This window comes from Anguilla rostrata, chromosome 13 (assembly GCF_018555375.3).
Source record: "Anguilla rostrata isolate EN2019 chromosome 13, ASM1855537v3, whole genome shotgun sequence".
NCBI classification, from domain to species: domain Eukaryota; kingdom Metazoa; phylum Chordata; class Actinopteri; order Anguilliformes; family Anguillidae; genus Anguilla; species Anguilla rostrata.
This window is the reverse complement of record NC_057945.1, coordinates 41,755,013-41,769,266: the sequence shown is the minus strand read 5'-3', so window position 1 is coordinate 41,769,266 and position 14,254 is coordinate 41,755,013. Positions and strand designations below refer to the sequence as shown.

The 14,254-nt window shown below is 47.6% G+C and overlaps 1 protein-coding gene across 3 annotated transcripts; it reads right to left on the bottom strand.

Annotated features, from left to right (window-relative positions):
* Positions 1 to 1,853: 1,853 nt before the first annotated feature.
* slc6a14 (solute carrier family 6 member 14) lies at positions 1,854 to 14,117 on the bottom strand. 3 transcript variants are annotated; one of them, XM_064305550.1, is made up of 14 exons: positions 13,955 to 14,117; positions 12,204 to 12,372; positions 11,557 to 11,688; positions 10,309 to 10,470; positions 8,491 to 8,626; positions 7,294 to 7,426; positions 6,212 to 6,352; positions 5,786 to 6,014; positions 5,088 to 5,213; positions 4,873 to 4,991; positions 4,588 to 4,687; positions 4,376 to 4,485; positions 3,929 to 4,096; positions 1,854 to 3,233 (listed from the first exon to the last, which is right to left on the bottom strand). In XM_064305550.1, the coding sequence occupies exons 1-14, from the start codon at positions 14,018 to 14,020 to the stop codon at positions 3,069 to 3,071; spliced, it is 1,956 nt and encodes a 651-aa protein (XP_064161620.1). In that variant the 5' UTR covers positions 14,021 to 14,117; the 3' UTR covers positions 1,854 to 3,068. The 3 variants fall into 3 exon arrangements, with proteins under 3 accessions (XP_064161620.1, XP_064161622.1, XP_064161621.1); XM_064305552.1 differs by lacking the exon at positions 13,955 to 14,117 and adding an exon at positions 12,673 to 12,990; XM_064305551.1 differs by lacking the exon at positions 13,955 to 14,117 and adding an exon at positions 12,518 to 12,666.
* Positions 14,118 to 14,254: the final 137 nt, after the last annotated feature.

The following is a 14,254-nucleotide window of genomic DNA, read 5'->3' as shown; positions in this document are numbered from 1 at the left end:
CACTCTGCTGGCCCTGTCCACTCTGCTGGCCCTGTCCACTCTGCTGGCCCTGCCTCCTCTGCTGGCCCTGCCCACTCTTCTGGCCCTGCCCCCACTGGACCCACAGTCTCCTCTGCTGGCCCTGCCCACTCTGCTGGCCCTGCCCCCACTGGACCCACAGTCTCCTCTGCTGGCCCTGCCTCCTCTGCTGGCCCTGCCCCCCCCGGACCCTTCACCAGGCAGACGGGCTCCTGGGACTACAAGGTGAGCCGCCAAACCTGGGCTTTTCTGTAAGGATGAACCGGTGCGTCCACCCAATTTAACCCAGGACTCTCTGTGAGGTGCACACACCCACAGATCCGTCCCGTTCTGGAGCACAACACAACCAACCCACTCCCCTGTATTTTATCAATCCTTGCTACCTTTCCTAGTATGGAGGTTGAACTGGTCAATAACATGTGAAATTGATCCATCCTTGTATCCTCGGTCCTTGCCTAAGCTGTAAATTGATTGAGGTCTGCTATCTCCAAACACCTTCCAACCCGTTGAATGCTTAATTGAGAAAGCTAGGTCGTCAAAAATACCTGAAATGGACATTTGGAATCATGTGTTGTCAACGTGTTGTCAATGGGTGCATTCTAGTCACTTAGTTTAACCTACTTAGACAGCAAATTATCCATAAACTGTAATTTGATTATTTTGGCAAAAATTGTAATCCACAACAGAAAATTCATAAAAACCATACCTTTGTTTTTTGGTTAAGGCACCGTGCTGTGGTGCATGGATGAGTCCCTCGATCCTGACTGTGCACACCGTGCCAGTGCAGACAGTGGCCAGTGCACACCGTGCCAGTGCTGACTGTGTCAGTGTTAACTTTGCCAGTGCTGACTGTATCAGGGCAGACTGAGCCACTGCAGACTATCAGTGCAGACTGTGTCAGTGTTAACTTTGCCAGTGTTGACTGTACCAGTGCAGACTGTGTCAGTGTTAACTTTGCCAGTGTTGACTGTACCAGTGCAGACTGTGCCAGTGTCGACTGTGCCAGTGCTGACTGTGCCAGTGCTGACTGTGCCAGTGTCGACTGTGCCAGTGCTGACTGTATCAGGGCAGACTGTGCCAGTGCAGACTGAGCCAGTGCTGACTGTGCCAGTGCAGACTGTGCCAGTGCAGACTGTGCCAGTGCAGACTGTGCCAGTGCAGACTGTGGTCAGAGGCTCTAAAGCAGTGGTCTCCAACCATGGTCCTGGAGAGCTACAGGGTCTGCTGGTTTTCATAGTGACTCTGCACTTCATGAATCAATTAGAGCAGTTGATTACACAGTTAACTCAACTCACCTGGTGTCTTGGGTCTCAATTGGGTGCTGATTTTAAGGTGAAAACAAAAACCAGCAGACCCTGCAGCTCTCCAGGACCAGGGTTGGAGATCACTGCTTAAATGGTGGCGTGTAATTGGCTGGTGTCTGGCCCAGGGTACGGGTGGAGTCAGCCTCTTAGAGGCTCGCGTTTCCTCGCTATCGAGCGCTCGTAGCCTGCGTGCTAAAGCTGCGTATGAAAGGTCCAGCGCCCACGCAGCGTCGGGAGAGCGCAGACTTCCACGGTCCTCCTCCGACTGCGTGAGCGTCTGGGAAAGCAGCAGCTGGTGACGCCACGCGTTTCGGAGGGGGACCGGACGTCTGCGCTCTCCTGAGGCCCCGTGTCGCTGGAGCGAAGCGAGCGGTGGTCGCCCATAATTACACCTTCAACATTGGTGAGGAACTGCATATTTATACATAAATTTATGTATGAATTAGAGACTAATTCAATTAGATGAATTAGTCACAGGTCTTCACAGAACGCTTCATGAGTTTAAAAAAAAATGCAAATAAACACAGCATGAAGATTCCATTTGTGCTTTAAGTTTTATTAAACATGCTACTGTATGTTTGTGCTTGAATCAATACATGTGCTAAATTATACTTGCCTATTAGCAAGTTAGGCATATCTAAAAAATTAATCCTGAGTATATTTGACCAAGAAGAAAGACAAAAAAATTATTTCAATGGTCAGAAACATCTTAAGACAAAAGACAAATGTTCTTGATACACACAACATGCATGAAATGGAAAAATGGGGAATATTTAATAGCCACGCCTTGTAGTCAATGAGACTAATGCTGTAATTCAATTTTAATGAAGAAAACTTACATTTCAATTCCTTTCCCCTTCTGCAATTACACACCGCTGCAATCTGGACTTCCACTGATCAAAGCAGTGCAGTAGGCCTTCTTCCGTTAGTTGTCTCAGAAGCTCCGTCGTTTTCTTCTTCACTTCTGGAGCAGACTCAAAACGGGTTCCCTTGGGTGCAGACTTGATTTTAGGGAAAATAAAAAAGTTGCATGGTGATAGATCAGGTGAACAGGGAGGGTGGTCAAGTACTTTTCCCTAAAATCAAGTCTGCACCCAAGGGAACCCGTTTCGAGTCTGCTCCAGAAGTGAAGAAAACGAAAAAAAAAAGCTTCTGAGACAACTAACGGAAGAAGACCTACTGCATTGCTTTGATCAGTGGAAGACCAGAATGCAGCGGTGTGTAGTTGCAGAAGGGGAATATATTGAAGGGGAAAGGAATTGAAATGTAAGTTTTCTTCATTAAAATTGAATTACAGCATTAGTCTCATTATTTAAAAGCCATACTTCGTATATGCGGAATGTCGCACAACGTTTAAACAGCATTTATATACAAACTTGGCATCTTCATTAAAAATGGCTAAACCCATATTTACCCTGTGCAGAAAGATGGCTTACAGTTGCGCACAATAAAAATCTATATAAAAGAGAAAAAAAAACAAAAATATTGAAAACTATTTAAAACTAATTAACTTTCAGCATGAGAGAGAACCTAATCTCTTCACAAGAGAAACATAGTCCAGCTTTAGGTTGATTAATATACTTTGGGTGACATTTTGAAGCTACCCAAAGCTTTAGAGAGAGACCATTTGGAGTTATTGTCAGCACTTTGCATGCAGATTTCTCTCTTCCCACACACACTCGCATGCACTCTAACACCATCTTACCCTCATTTTATACGCTTTAAAATGGAGTTGAAATAGTGAGGTCACAGCTTGACGCTGTGTATATTTGTGATGACGCAGGCGTCCTTGTTGGGCTGGGACAGGGAGCCCTTCCTCCAATAGCACTGCTTCTTCTGGTACCGCTCCCCCCAGTGGCATTCCAGGAAAGGCCCCCAGTCCTCAGTGCAGGAGCAAGCTGTTTTAACACGCTGAAAAAGCACAGGGCTGTCACTGGGTTACCGTCACTGGGTTACCATCACTAAGCTACTGTCACTAGGCTATTGTCACTGGGTTACCATCACTAGGCTACTGTCACTAGGCTATTGTCACTGGGTTACCGTCACAAGGTTACCATCACTAAGCTACTGTCACTAGGCTATTGTCACTGGGTTACCATCACTGGGTTACCATCACTAGGCTACTGTCACTGGGTTACCGTCACTAGGCTATCACTGGGTCATTGTCACTAGGCTACTGTCACTGTCACTAGGCTATGGTCACTGTGTTACCATCACTAGGCTACTGTCACTAGGCTATCGTCACTGTGTTACCGGCACTAGGTCACCTTCACTAGGCTACTGTACAGCCCTAGTGAGGTATAAGAGTTATTGTTTTCTATTGGCTACTTAGGGCTGTTTAAGGGAGCTACCAGGTAAAGGGCCAATCACAGACCACCTCCCTGCTGTTTTTCAAATCCTCAGTAGAAACAACTAAACAGTTTTCCTGGTTTTATTTTCTTCACCCTTGCACTACACCCTCCAACTCTTCTGAAATCATGTTTTTTGTGTGAGAGTCACTCAGGATGTGTGACAAGGTGGAGCAGGTGAAGCAGGTGTGAGAAGGTGGAGCAGGTGGAGAAGGTATGAAACCTAAAAAAGGGGTTTTAGGTGCTGGGTTGGCTTACCTGCCACAGGCTGCCCTTGGCCTGCAGCACCTTCCAGACTGCGCAGACGGGGATCCAGACCAGGCAGAAGGCCGTCATGCACCAGCCCAGAGACACGCCCCACGGGGGGTACGCCACGGAGCCGTAGGTGGGGATGGAGAAGGTCAGCAGGGACCAGGCCAGGATGACCTGAGAGAAAAAACAGGACTGAACCGAGTGCGATTAGCAACCTGGAGAGCACCTATTACACCTGCCCTTCACTGGTCTAAGCATCCTACTGCAGTGAGCAGTGTATGCTGCTGCACGTCCTGCTGCAGTGCGCAGGGCTGCACTTCCTGCTGCAGTGCGCAGGGCTGCACTTCCTGCTGCAGTGCGCATTCCAAACATCATCTCACACAGCTCTTAACTTTGTCCTAAACAAGACCAAAAAGGTATTCCTGTGGACTTAATAAAACAACAAAGACTCACTATGAGGACGCAGGGAGAAATGAAGAACCAGCACGACCTCCACCAGAGCCAGAACCACGAGGTCTTCTTTCCAATCATCATCTCAATGTCTTTGATGAACCGGTTCCCTCCTGCGGTCACACTGCGTGTTAACCATGCTGTGTTGAGCTCACAACAGGGACAGTATGAGAGCGCATTTCAACATAATCGCATGGCAAACAGCAGATACTCACCGTAGATATAGCACAGGCCAAAGAGCTCCAGTATTGCGGCAACAAGAAGAACCCACCCACCACAGAAATGATCCATCAGTGTTACCCAGTATATTCCTGACTGAGAGAGTAGCAGCTTACAGTCACACAAAGCTAGCATCTAAAAATACAATCTGAAAGATTTCAAAATGAGGAAACATGTATTTTGTATTTCGGTACACATACAGCATGTGGCATTACTTGCACTGAAATAAATGTGTTAGAATTGAAATGAATAAAAGCCTGCTGCTCCCTCTGATGACCTACTCTAGTGACGCAGGGAAGGCCCAGAAGGAAGAGGACCATGCAGGTCACCACAGTCAGCTGGCTCCCTTTGGACTTGAACACACTGGGGAAAGTGTCCTGCAGCGAGGTGGTGATGACTTCTGTGGAACAGGAAATGGCAAATCAGAAGGCTGAGGCAAAGGAAAACAGTCTGCGCAGAGGTCAGCGCTAAAGTAACGCCGGGGGAGTCCACTGACCGATGCTGGCAAACTGAGAGTCCAGGCCGAGGGTCAGCAGCATGAAGAAGAAGAGGATGGACCACAGCGGAGACACCGGCAGTTTGGAGAGAGCATCAGGGTAGGCGATGAAAGCCAAACCAAACCCTGCAGTGAGTAAAAAGATTAGAACCTTTACAACACATTTACACAACATTTACACCACAGTTACACAATTTACAACACATTTACACAACATTTACACCACAGTAACACCATTTACAACACATTTACACAACATTTACACCACAGTTACACCATTTACAACACATTTACACCACATTTATACAACATTTGTCTCCTGAGTGAAAATTAAAATATAAGACGGAAATAATCATATGCCAATGCACAAAAATACACCAGGATTTTCTTTATGCTTTGCAGGGAAATCGAGGATTTTTCTGCAAAACAGCCTGTCCGCTTCAATTTGTGGGTGCAAATTTGAAAACCAATGCTCTATGTCCGTGCTTGTACATGCAGGAAAGCATTATGCATGAGAATATTGGAATGAAGAGTAAATTTAACATTTTACACACATTATCACGCATTACTTCATTAGCATTCAAGCAGTTTAGAAAAAGCTTCTTTCAGTTACTTATACCCTCTAAAACAAGCAGGGTGTTCTGCTGTTGCTAAGCGCTGTGTAACGGGTGGGTAAACAGTGGGCGCAGTGGGCATACCGGCCTGGGCGACCTCTGACACCGGCTTCCCAGACACATGAGCCATGTGACCCAGGATGGAGAAGATGGCAAAGCCAGCGAAGACGCTGGTGCCACAGTTGGTCAGGCACACGATGATGGAGTCCTTGTAGCAGTTGTTCTCAAACTTGTTGTAGGATGCCAGGGTCATGACGCCACCCCACGCAATGGACAGGGAGTAGAAGATCTGAGCAGCTGCATCTTTCCACACCTGAAGCACAGAAACCTGCTCTTTCACCGGAGGAATGCGGAAATACCAGTTCAAGTGTGGAGTGTTTGAATATGCTGTCTGGGTAGGGTGTGCGAGTATGCTGTTTGGGGGGGGGGGGGGGGTGAGTATGCAGTGTTGAGTGCATGTTTGGGGGGTTGAGTATGCTGTTTGAGGGGGTGTTTTTTAAACATGTTTACCTCTGCTTCGGCGAGCTTGGTCAGGTTAGACTGGGTGCCGATGTAATACTCGATCCCCTCTCTGGACCCCTCCAGAGTGACTCCTCGGATCAGCAGGATCAGGAGGACCACGTAGGGGAAGGTGGCCGTGAAGTACACCACCTGGGAGTGGAGACTGAACGTCAGTAATACTGAACATGCAGGGGCAGGAGACTGAACGCCAGTAAGACTGAACAGACAGAGGAGACTGAACGTCAGTAAGACTGAACACACAGAGGAGACTGAACGTCAGTAAGACTGAACACACAGAGACTGAACGTCAGTAAGACTGAACACGCAGAGACTGAACGTCAGTAAGACTGAACACGCAGAGACTGAGCGTCAGTAAGACTGAACACGCAGAGACTGAGCGTCAGTAAGACTGAACACGCAGAGACTGAGCGTCAGTAAGACTGAACACGCAGAGACTGAGCGTCAGTAAGACTGAACACGCAGAGACTGAACGTCAGTAAGACTGAACACGCAGAGACTGAACGTCAGTAAGACTGAACACGCAGACTGAACGCCAGTAAGACTGAACACGCAGAGACTGAACGCCAGTAATACTGAACATGCAGGAGAGACTGAACGCCAGTAAGACTGAACACGCAGGAGAGACTGAACGCCAGTAAGACTGAACACGCAGGAGAGACTGAACGCCAGTAAGACTGAACACCGAATGAACCAGAGACTGAACAGCAGAGACTGAACGCCAGTAAGACTGACACGCGAAGAACGCAGTAACTGAACAGAGAGAGACGTCAGTAGACTGACAGCAGAGACTAAGTCAGTAAGACTGAACACGCAGGAGACTGAACGCCAGTAAGACTGAACACGCAGAGACTGAACGCCAGTAAGACTGAACACGCAGAGACTGAACGCCAGTAAGACTGAACCCCTAAATCACCCATCATTTTAAAGATTGTACTTCTGTTGAAAATCTAAATTGACATTGTATTTTTGGACATGTGCCTTGCCTTCTTTTGCCAGAGCCAAACACAGCAAGCTGGCAGCTAAGTATGGGTTAAGCAAGCTCTGCCCCAGGACTCACCGGCCAAACTCACCTTCCCTGAGGACTTGATGCCTTTGAAGAGAGAAGCCCCAATCAGCAGCCAGCCCAGAAGCAGAGACAGGGCCAGGTACCACACCACCTCCCCCGCCTCCTCCATGCCCTCCGAGCGCTGCAGCGCCACCAAGCTGAGCAAACATGGAGCAGTCAGTCCTGACCCCCCCAGTACAGACATGGAGCAGTCAGTCCTGACCCCCCCCCCCCCCCCAGTACAGACATGGAGCAGTCAGTCCTGACCCCCCCCAGTACAGACATGGAGCAGTCAGTCCTGACCCCCCCAGTACAGACATGGAGCAGTCAGTCCTGACCCCCCCCCAGTACAGACATGGAGCAGTCAGTCCTGACCCCCCCCAGTACAGACATGGAGCAGTCAGTCCTGACCCCCCCCCCCAGTACAGACATGGAGCAGTCAGTCCTGACCCCCCCCCCAGTACAGACATGGAGCAGTCAGTCCTGACCCCCCCCCCCCCCCCGTACAGACATGGAGCAGTCAGTCCTGACCCCCCCAGTACAGACATAGAGCAGTCAGTCCTGACCCCTCCCCCCCTCCCCCCCCCAGTACAGACATGGAGCAGTCAATCCTGACCCCCCCAGTACAGACATGGAGCAGTCAGTCCTGACCCCCCCCCCCCTCCAGTACAGACATGGAGCAGTCAGTCCTGACCCCCCCAGTACAGACATGGAGCAGTCAGTCCTGACACCCCCCCCCCCCAGTACAGACATGGATCAGCCAGTCCTGACCCCCTCCCCCCCCAGTACAGACATGGATCAGCCTGTCCTGACCCCCCCCCCCCCCCCAGTACAGACATGGAGCAGTCAGTCCTGACCCCCCCCAGTACAGACATGGAGCAGTCAGTCCTGACCCCCCCTGTATGGCTCCAGGTAACAGCAGTTCAGCGTTCCTGTTCACATGTCATCCATGTATTGGCCTTAAGAGGAGCAACTGGTCTACACCATCATGGCATGCATAAATCATATGCTCAACCTTATCAAGAATGATACACAACTAATATATAATACTGTATGTCCACATTTATACAGTAGAGCTCAATATCTGTAAGGGAAGCATGCTATGGAACGACTGACCATGTCATTCGGTGATTTCAAAGACAGGAAACCCATAGATAATCAATCCATGGTAAAATATAATACCTGCGTTCTCAGTGACCTCCCAGGAAGGAAAAGGACTTACTCCCAATACTGCTCACTGGGGCTCTGCATCGGTATGGATACGATGTCTGCTGCAGGGCAGGTTTCATTGTTGTCTGTTAACCAGGTGGCGTTCACCATCGTGGCAGTCCCATTCTCAGAGGTGACGTTGCAGAACTCTAAGCAGGCACACAGAAAGCACGGCCTGTTTGTACTGAGGCGGGTCACTGTAGGTTAGCAACCAATGTCCTGTAAGCCAGCTTCACAGGTTGGTAAATATTGACATTGTTTAAAAATGTAAAAGCAAAGTTCAGGTTTAGGGTGAAGAAACGGTCCATCACAGCCTGCCATTAAGAGCTGGAGCTGTTTTAATTCACAGGGAAACTAATCTGGGTGCTTAACTGCGTTTTGTTCATAAGATCTGCTCTGCCAGCACTGTGCCTGTTCCTGCGTTACCCGTAATTATGAGATTCGATTACAGCAGACCTGGTCTACAGTTCCTCTTACTCACCTGGTATGATTATAGCTTTCAGAGTACTGTGCGTCATCTCTACATTACCAACCAATCACAATACATTCCAAAGAATAAAAAATACATATCAGCTTTTTCATTCAGACATTCAGTGTCACAGTTATGTCACTAAGTTCACATGCAGCAATTGCGCAGTAACAATAAATTGCGCATTAATTACAAAGAGATCTTATCTTATTTTTGACAGTTCCACCTTAAACTGCACTCCCAGAGAATTGTGTGACAGTGCGTAGGAAACAGGGGACAGTGTGTAGTGAGCAGGGGACAGTGCGTAGTGAATGGGGGACAGACCTTTAGGAGTGACAGTGCGTAGTGAGCGGGGGACAGTGCGTAGTGAACGGGGGACAGTGCGTAGTGAACGGGGGACAGTGCGTAGTGAACAGGGGACAGACCTTTAGGAGGGACAGTGCGTAGTGAACGGGGGACAGACCTTTAGGAGTGACAGTGCGTAGTGAGCGGGGGACAGTGCGTAGTGAACGAGGGACAGTGCGTAGTGAGCGGGGGACAGTGCGTAGTGAACGGGGGACAGTGCGTAGTGAACGGGGGACAGACCTTTAGGAGTGACAGTGCGTAGTGAGCGGGGGACAGTGCGTAGTGAACAGGGGACAGACCTTTAGGAGGGACAGTGCGTAGTGAACGGGGGACAGACCTTTAGGAGTGACGGTGCGTAGTGAACGGGGGACAGTGTGTAGTGAATGGGGGACAGTGTGTAGTGAACAGGGGACAGTGCGTAGTGAACAGGGGACAGTGCGTAGTGAATGGGGGACAGTGCGTAGTGAACGGGGGACAGTGCGTAGTGAACAGGGGACAGACCTTTAGGAGTGACAGTGCGTAGTGAATGGGGGACAGTGCGTAGTGAACAGGGGACAGTGCGTAGTGAACAGGGGACAGACCTTTAGGAGGGACAGTGCGTAGTGAACGGGGGACAGTGTGTAGTGAATGGGGGACAGTGCGTAGTGAACAGGGGACAGACTTTTAGGAGGGACAGTGCGTAGTGAACGGGGGACAGTGTAGTGAACGGGGGACAGACCTTTAGGAGTGACGGTGCGTAGTGAACGGGGGACAGTGTGTAGTGAATGGGGGACAGTGCGTAGTGAACGGGGGACAGTGCGTAGTGAACAGGGGACAGTGCGTAGTGAACAGGGGACAGACCTTTAGGAGTGACAGTGCGTAGTGAACGGGGGACAGTGCGTAGTGAACAGGGGACAGTGCGTAGTGATCAGGGGACAGACCTTTAGGAGGGACAGTGCGTAGTGAGCAGGGGACAGTGCGTAGTGAACAGGGGACAGACTTTTAGGAGGGACAGTGCGTAGTGAGCAGGGGACAGACCTTTAGGAGTGACACCGCAGTTTGCGTCTGACCAGGAGAAGCAGCCGCTCCAGGGCAGGGGCGACTGGAAGGACGCACACAGATAGTAAATGCTGTACGCCACGATGACGTTGTAGTAGATTGCCACCAGAGTGCTGACCAGCACCATCGTTACCCCCACACCTGCAAAAATATAAAAGCATATTGACATTAACATTGTTTACAATTACACTGATTCATATTTACATTCAGACTTTGCTTAAGCACCACATAATATTGACAGTGATTTGAGCCTTGAATTTTAGACTGGAAAAAAAAAAAAAACGATTGCGAAATAACTACTCAGGTGACCTACTGGAGTCAATGGAAAAGCAGTAACTTAGCTAAGGTTTTAACCCCAAAAACTTAATTGGATTATTGATAGATTACATGGCAGCTAACTTGCTTTCCTTCAAACCAGGGGCTGGGATCCAATAGAAAACACCATGTGTACTGCATGATGAAAAGCAAGCACATTCAGCAAGCAGCATGTCACTGTCAGTGGTCTTCAGATGTATTTCAGACAAATAAAAACAGCTCCACACAAGTAGCACATAGCATGTGTGGACCCAGTGACCCCTGTTGCTCTGCTATAAATACCAAATAAATACTTCCTTCAAGGACAATCCTGAGACAAGATGCTAAACGATGTTATGAGCATGTAGTAAAAAGGTGCTGATCATCCTTCAGCACACAAACTGCCTTTAATAGGGACAATTGCAATATAGATCTCACACTTTCAACTTCCAAATCATAAACTAGGAATTTACACATTGGTTACCCATTACAATCACTTGGCGGACACTTTAATCCACTGGGACCTCCCCATTCCATTCATTTGTGAAATGGAATTTTCCAGAGCATGCATGTTGAGGAAGGGGCATCTGAAAGGCTGCTTCCAAATGTTCCGGGAAAACTGATCAGCAGCTCAGCTTAAAATTATCCACTAAAATGAGCAGCATATGCAACCCTGCATACTGTGTGTGTGTGTGTGTGAGAGAGAGAGAGAGTGTGTTAGTGTGCGCATGTGTGTGTGTGTAAAAGTGTTTTGATGAGTGCGTAGAGATTGCAATATACAGTGCACTATATGTAAAATACCTGCGGATTGGGTGGGCCAGTATCAGTATTATTCAATAGATTTTTAAGCATTTTCCAAACTAACATCTCCCATCAAACCAGGAGGCATTGCAATAAGCTGGCCTCGGCTTCAGGCCTCAGCTGCAGACAGACCTTGCAGAATTGGCACCACTTTCCACACCGTGATGGGGCCTTGGCTGGAGAACTGGCCTAAGGAACACTCCATGAAGAAGAGGGGGATGCCAGCCACCGCCAGCATGATGAAGTATGGGATGAGGAAGGCTCCTAGAGAGGAAGAGGAGGACATGGAAGCAGAGGGAAATGTGGGTTTTTAATGCGCTGTCGTACAGAGATATTTACATTTTGAAACCAGGGTCAAGTAGGTATCAATACATTACAGGCATTATCCAGAGCGACGTACAAGAAAGTGTATAACCATAACCAGGTTATGGTTATAACCAGTATCAATAAGACAAATCATAAGCTGTCACTGCATTATTAAGTGCACAAACAGTGTTCTTGAATCATTGTTGACTTTATTCTAACTTTACCACTAAGATTGCCAGAATTATATTTGTCTGAAGCATACAATAAGCATGTTGAATGGCCATTGAAATTCAGTTGCGCAATATCCTTTATTTTACACCAATTTGATTGTTTAAGGGAGACATGTTTGCTGTGGTGCACACTGTAAAGTATTTGCACGCACGCACAGAGGAAATCGCATTATCGCGGTATTGCTCAGACTGAGACGTTTGACGTAATGAGCTCAAGTGCAAAAATACGCAGCGACTCGTTACCTCCTCCATTTTTGTACGTCAAATACGGGAATCGCCACACGTTTCCAAGGCCGACGGCGTATCCGACCATGGACAACATATACTCCCTCTTATTGGCCCAGTTTCCTCTCTCCAGGTTCTCATCCGTACTGCTGACAGGAGGGTCGGGCCCCTCAGAAACATCCTTATCCTAAAAAATGGCACAGAGTGGCTTTTCAGTATAACATTAATAGTAATATAATTGCACAAATCTACTTGCTTTATTTCGCTTGATCAAATAATGAGTTAAAATGCCAAACGTATAGAACAGTAACATTCCATTTGTGATCACGTACTAGAATACCCGCATACGGTGTGAACTGGCCTTTCCTGTGCATGTGCAACACGCACAGCAGTCAAATAGGCGATTCTCCCCCCCAAAACTGTCCGGCGTAGAGCCACTTTTCACCAGTCGTGGAATCGGAGTGGTCCCGCCGCCCAGCGAACACACCAGAAACGGGTTTCCACTGAGTTTGAGAAAAGCCAAGGCGCTTGTTCTTCTATCAATGTCGTGGTTTCAAGTCGGGTCATTTTGACTGTGGTTACATAATACATGTACGCCTATTAATTTACCAGTAGAACATAAGGGGGAAGAAAGGTGGTAATAATTCTAGGGTCCCAAAGCCGGGGGAGGAGGGTGTGTGTTCCCGCGTATGTTCTGCTGGTAAATTAGTATGCCTGCATGCATATACATGACATCATATGACATCAGTGCCGTCCCCACTTAGGACGCCACTTAGTCAGTATGACCTGGCCAGGGTAGCCTAAAAGCGTGATATATAATAACCAGGCAGAGGTGGAAAGTCCAGGGGTCAAAAGCTCCTGCAGTGTGTTTCTCCCACTTATGAACTCGGCCAGCTGATTTCACTAATTAACCCTAACCCTAACCCTAATCAGGTCTCCCTCCTGGCTGAAGAATTGTGCCAATTAGCAAATCCAGGTGATTGGAACAAAATGCTGGGAGGACTTTCACTTTCTGAACATGCATTTTCCACGTCTGTAACCAGGTAAGAGCAAAATAAGGTGAATGATGTGAAAAATCCAGGTTCAGAAAGTTAGTCCTCCCAGCATTTTGTTCCAATCACATGGATTTGCTAATTAGCTAAATTCTTCACCCAAGACGTACCATTAATTAGTGAAGTCAGCTGGCTGTGTTCATGGGTGCAAGAAACATATGGCAGGACTTTTACTTTCTGACCGTTGGACTTTCCACCTTTGATGATGCCTGAACCGATCTGATGATTAAAATACTTGATCTGCATCGACTGTGTATTTTCGAGTATATGCATAAACAATTTTAGTATAGAAACGACAACCTCGGTGAAACATGTCATTGTACACGCTATCGTTTCCGTTTAACTTAATTCACTCCGTTGCTTATGTTCCTATTACAATATATGGGTCAGTAGGATATTATCTCTTCGCGTCCTCTACGATTCCACGTGCCAGAAAAATTTCCAGGCGGAAAATAGGCTGCGCTTCGTGTCCGCGAGCCTCTCCGCTACCGATAAGAGCGTTATCAGCCAGTTAAAGCGAGTTGTGATCGACAGACTATAGATTGGTTTGTAACTCAATGCTGGGGACTTATCGTGAAATAAGTTATAACAAAGAGGAATATAAGCGCCGAGGCATCTTAACGTGGAATATGACGAATTCCTATACACCATTTCACTTATTGACCGGGATTTTCGTACTGATGATTTATTCATACTGGACAGCAGAAATCTTCTTACCGTTTCGTTTGCGTTGGAGTTTCTAAATATAAAACCCTTGAAGTAATCCAAATTGTATTTCTTCATTTTGCGATGGGCCCGCAGAAACAGAGGTATTCTCAGTCATTCATACACCTGTAGTCTGCAGTTGAGGTGGTATGCCACCCTTGACTTCTTTTTAACCCAACCCCCTCCTTTCTGATCAGTACTTCCTTGTCATTGGGTGCGAACCATGACAGTGGAATTTTGAAGTTAAAAAAAGTTGTTGAATTTAACAGGTGAAATTATTTTCTTTCACTTATCTAATCCTGAAAACTGTTT

Coding starts and splice junctions, on each gene's coding strand:
- slc6a14 (XM_064305550.1), bottom strand. CDS start 14,020: ATGAAGAAATACAATTTGGATTACTTCAAGGGTTTTATATTTAGAAAC. Junction 12,373..13,954: donor ACTCCAACGCAAACGAAACG/GTAAGAAGATTT, acceptor GCCATTTTTTAG/GATAAGGATGTTTCTGAGGG. Junction 4,097..4,375: donor TTTCTCCCTGCGTCCTCATA/GTGAGTCTTTGT, acceptor TTTTTCTCTCAG/GTCATCCTGGCCTGGTCCCT.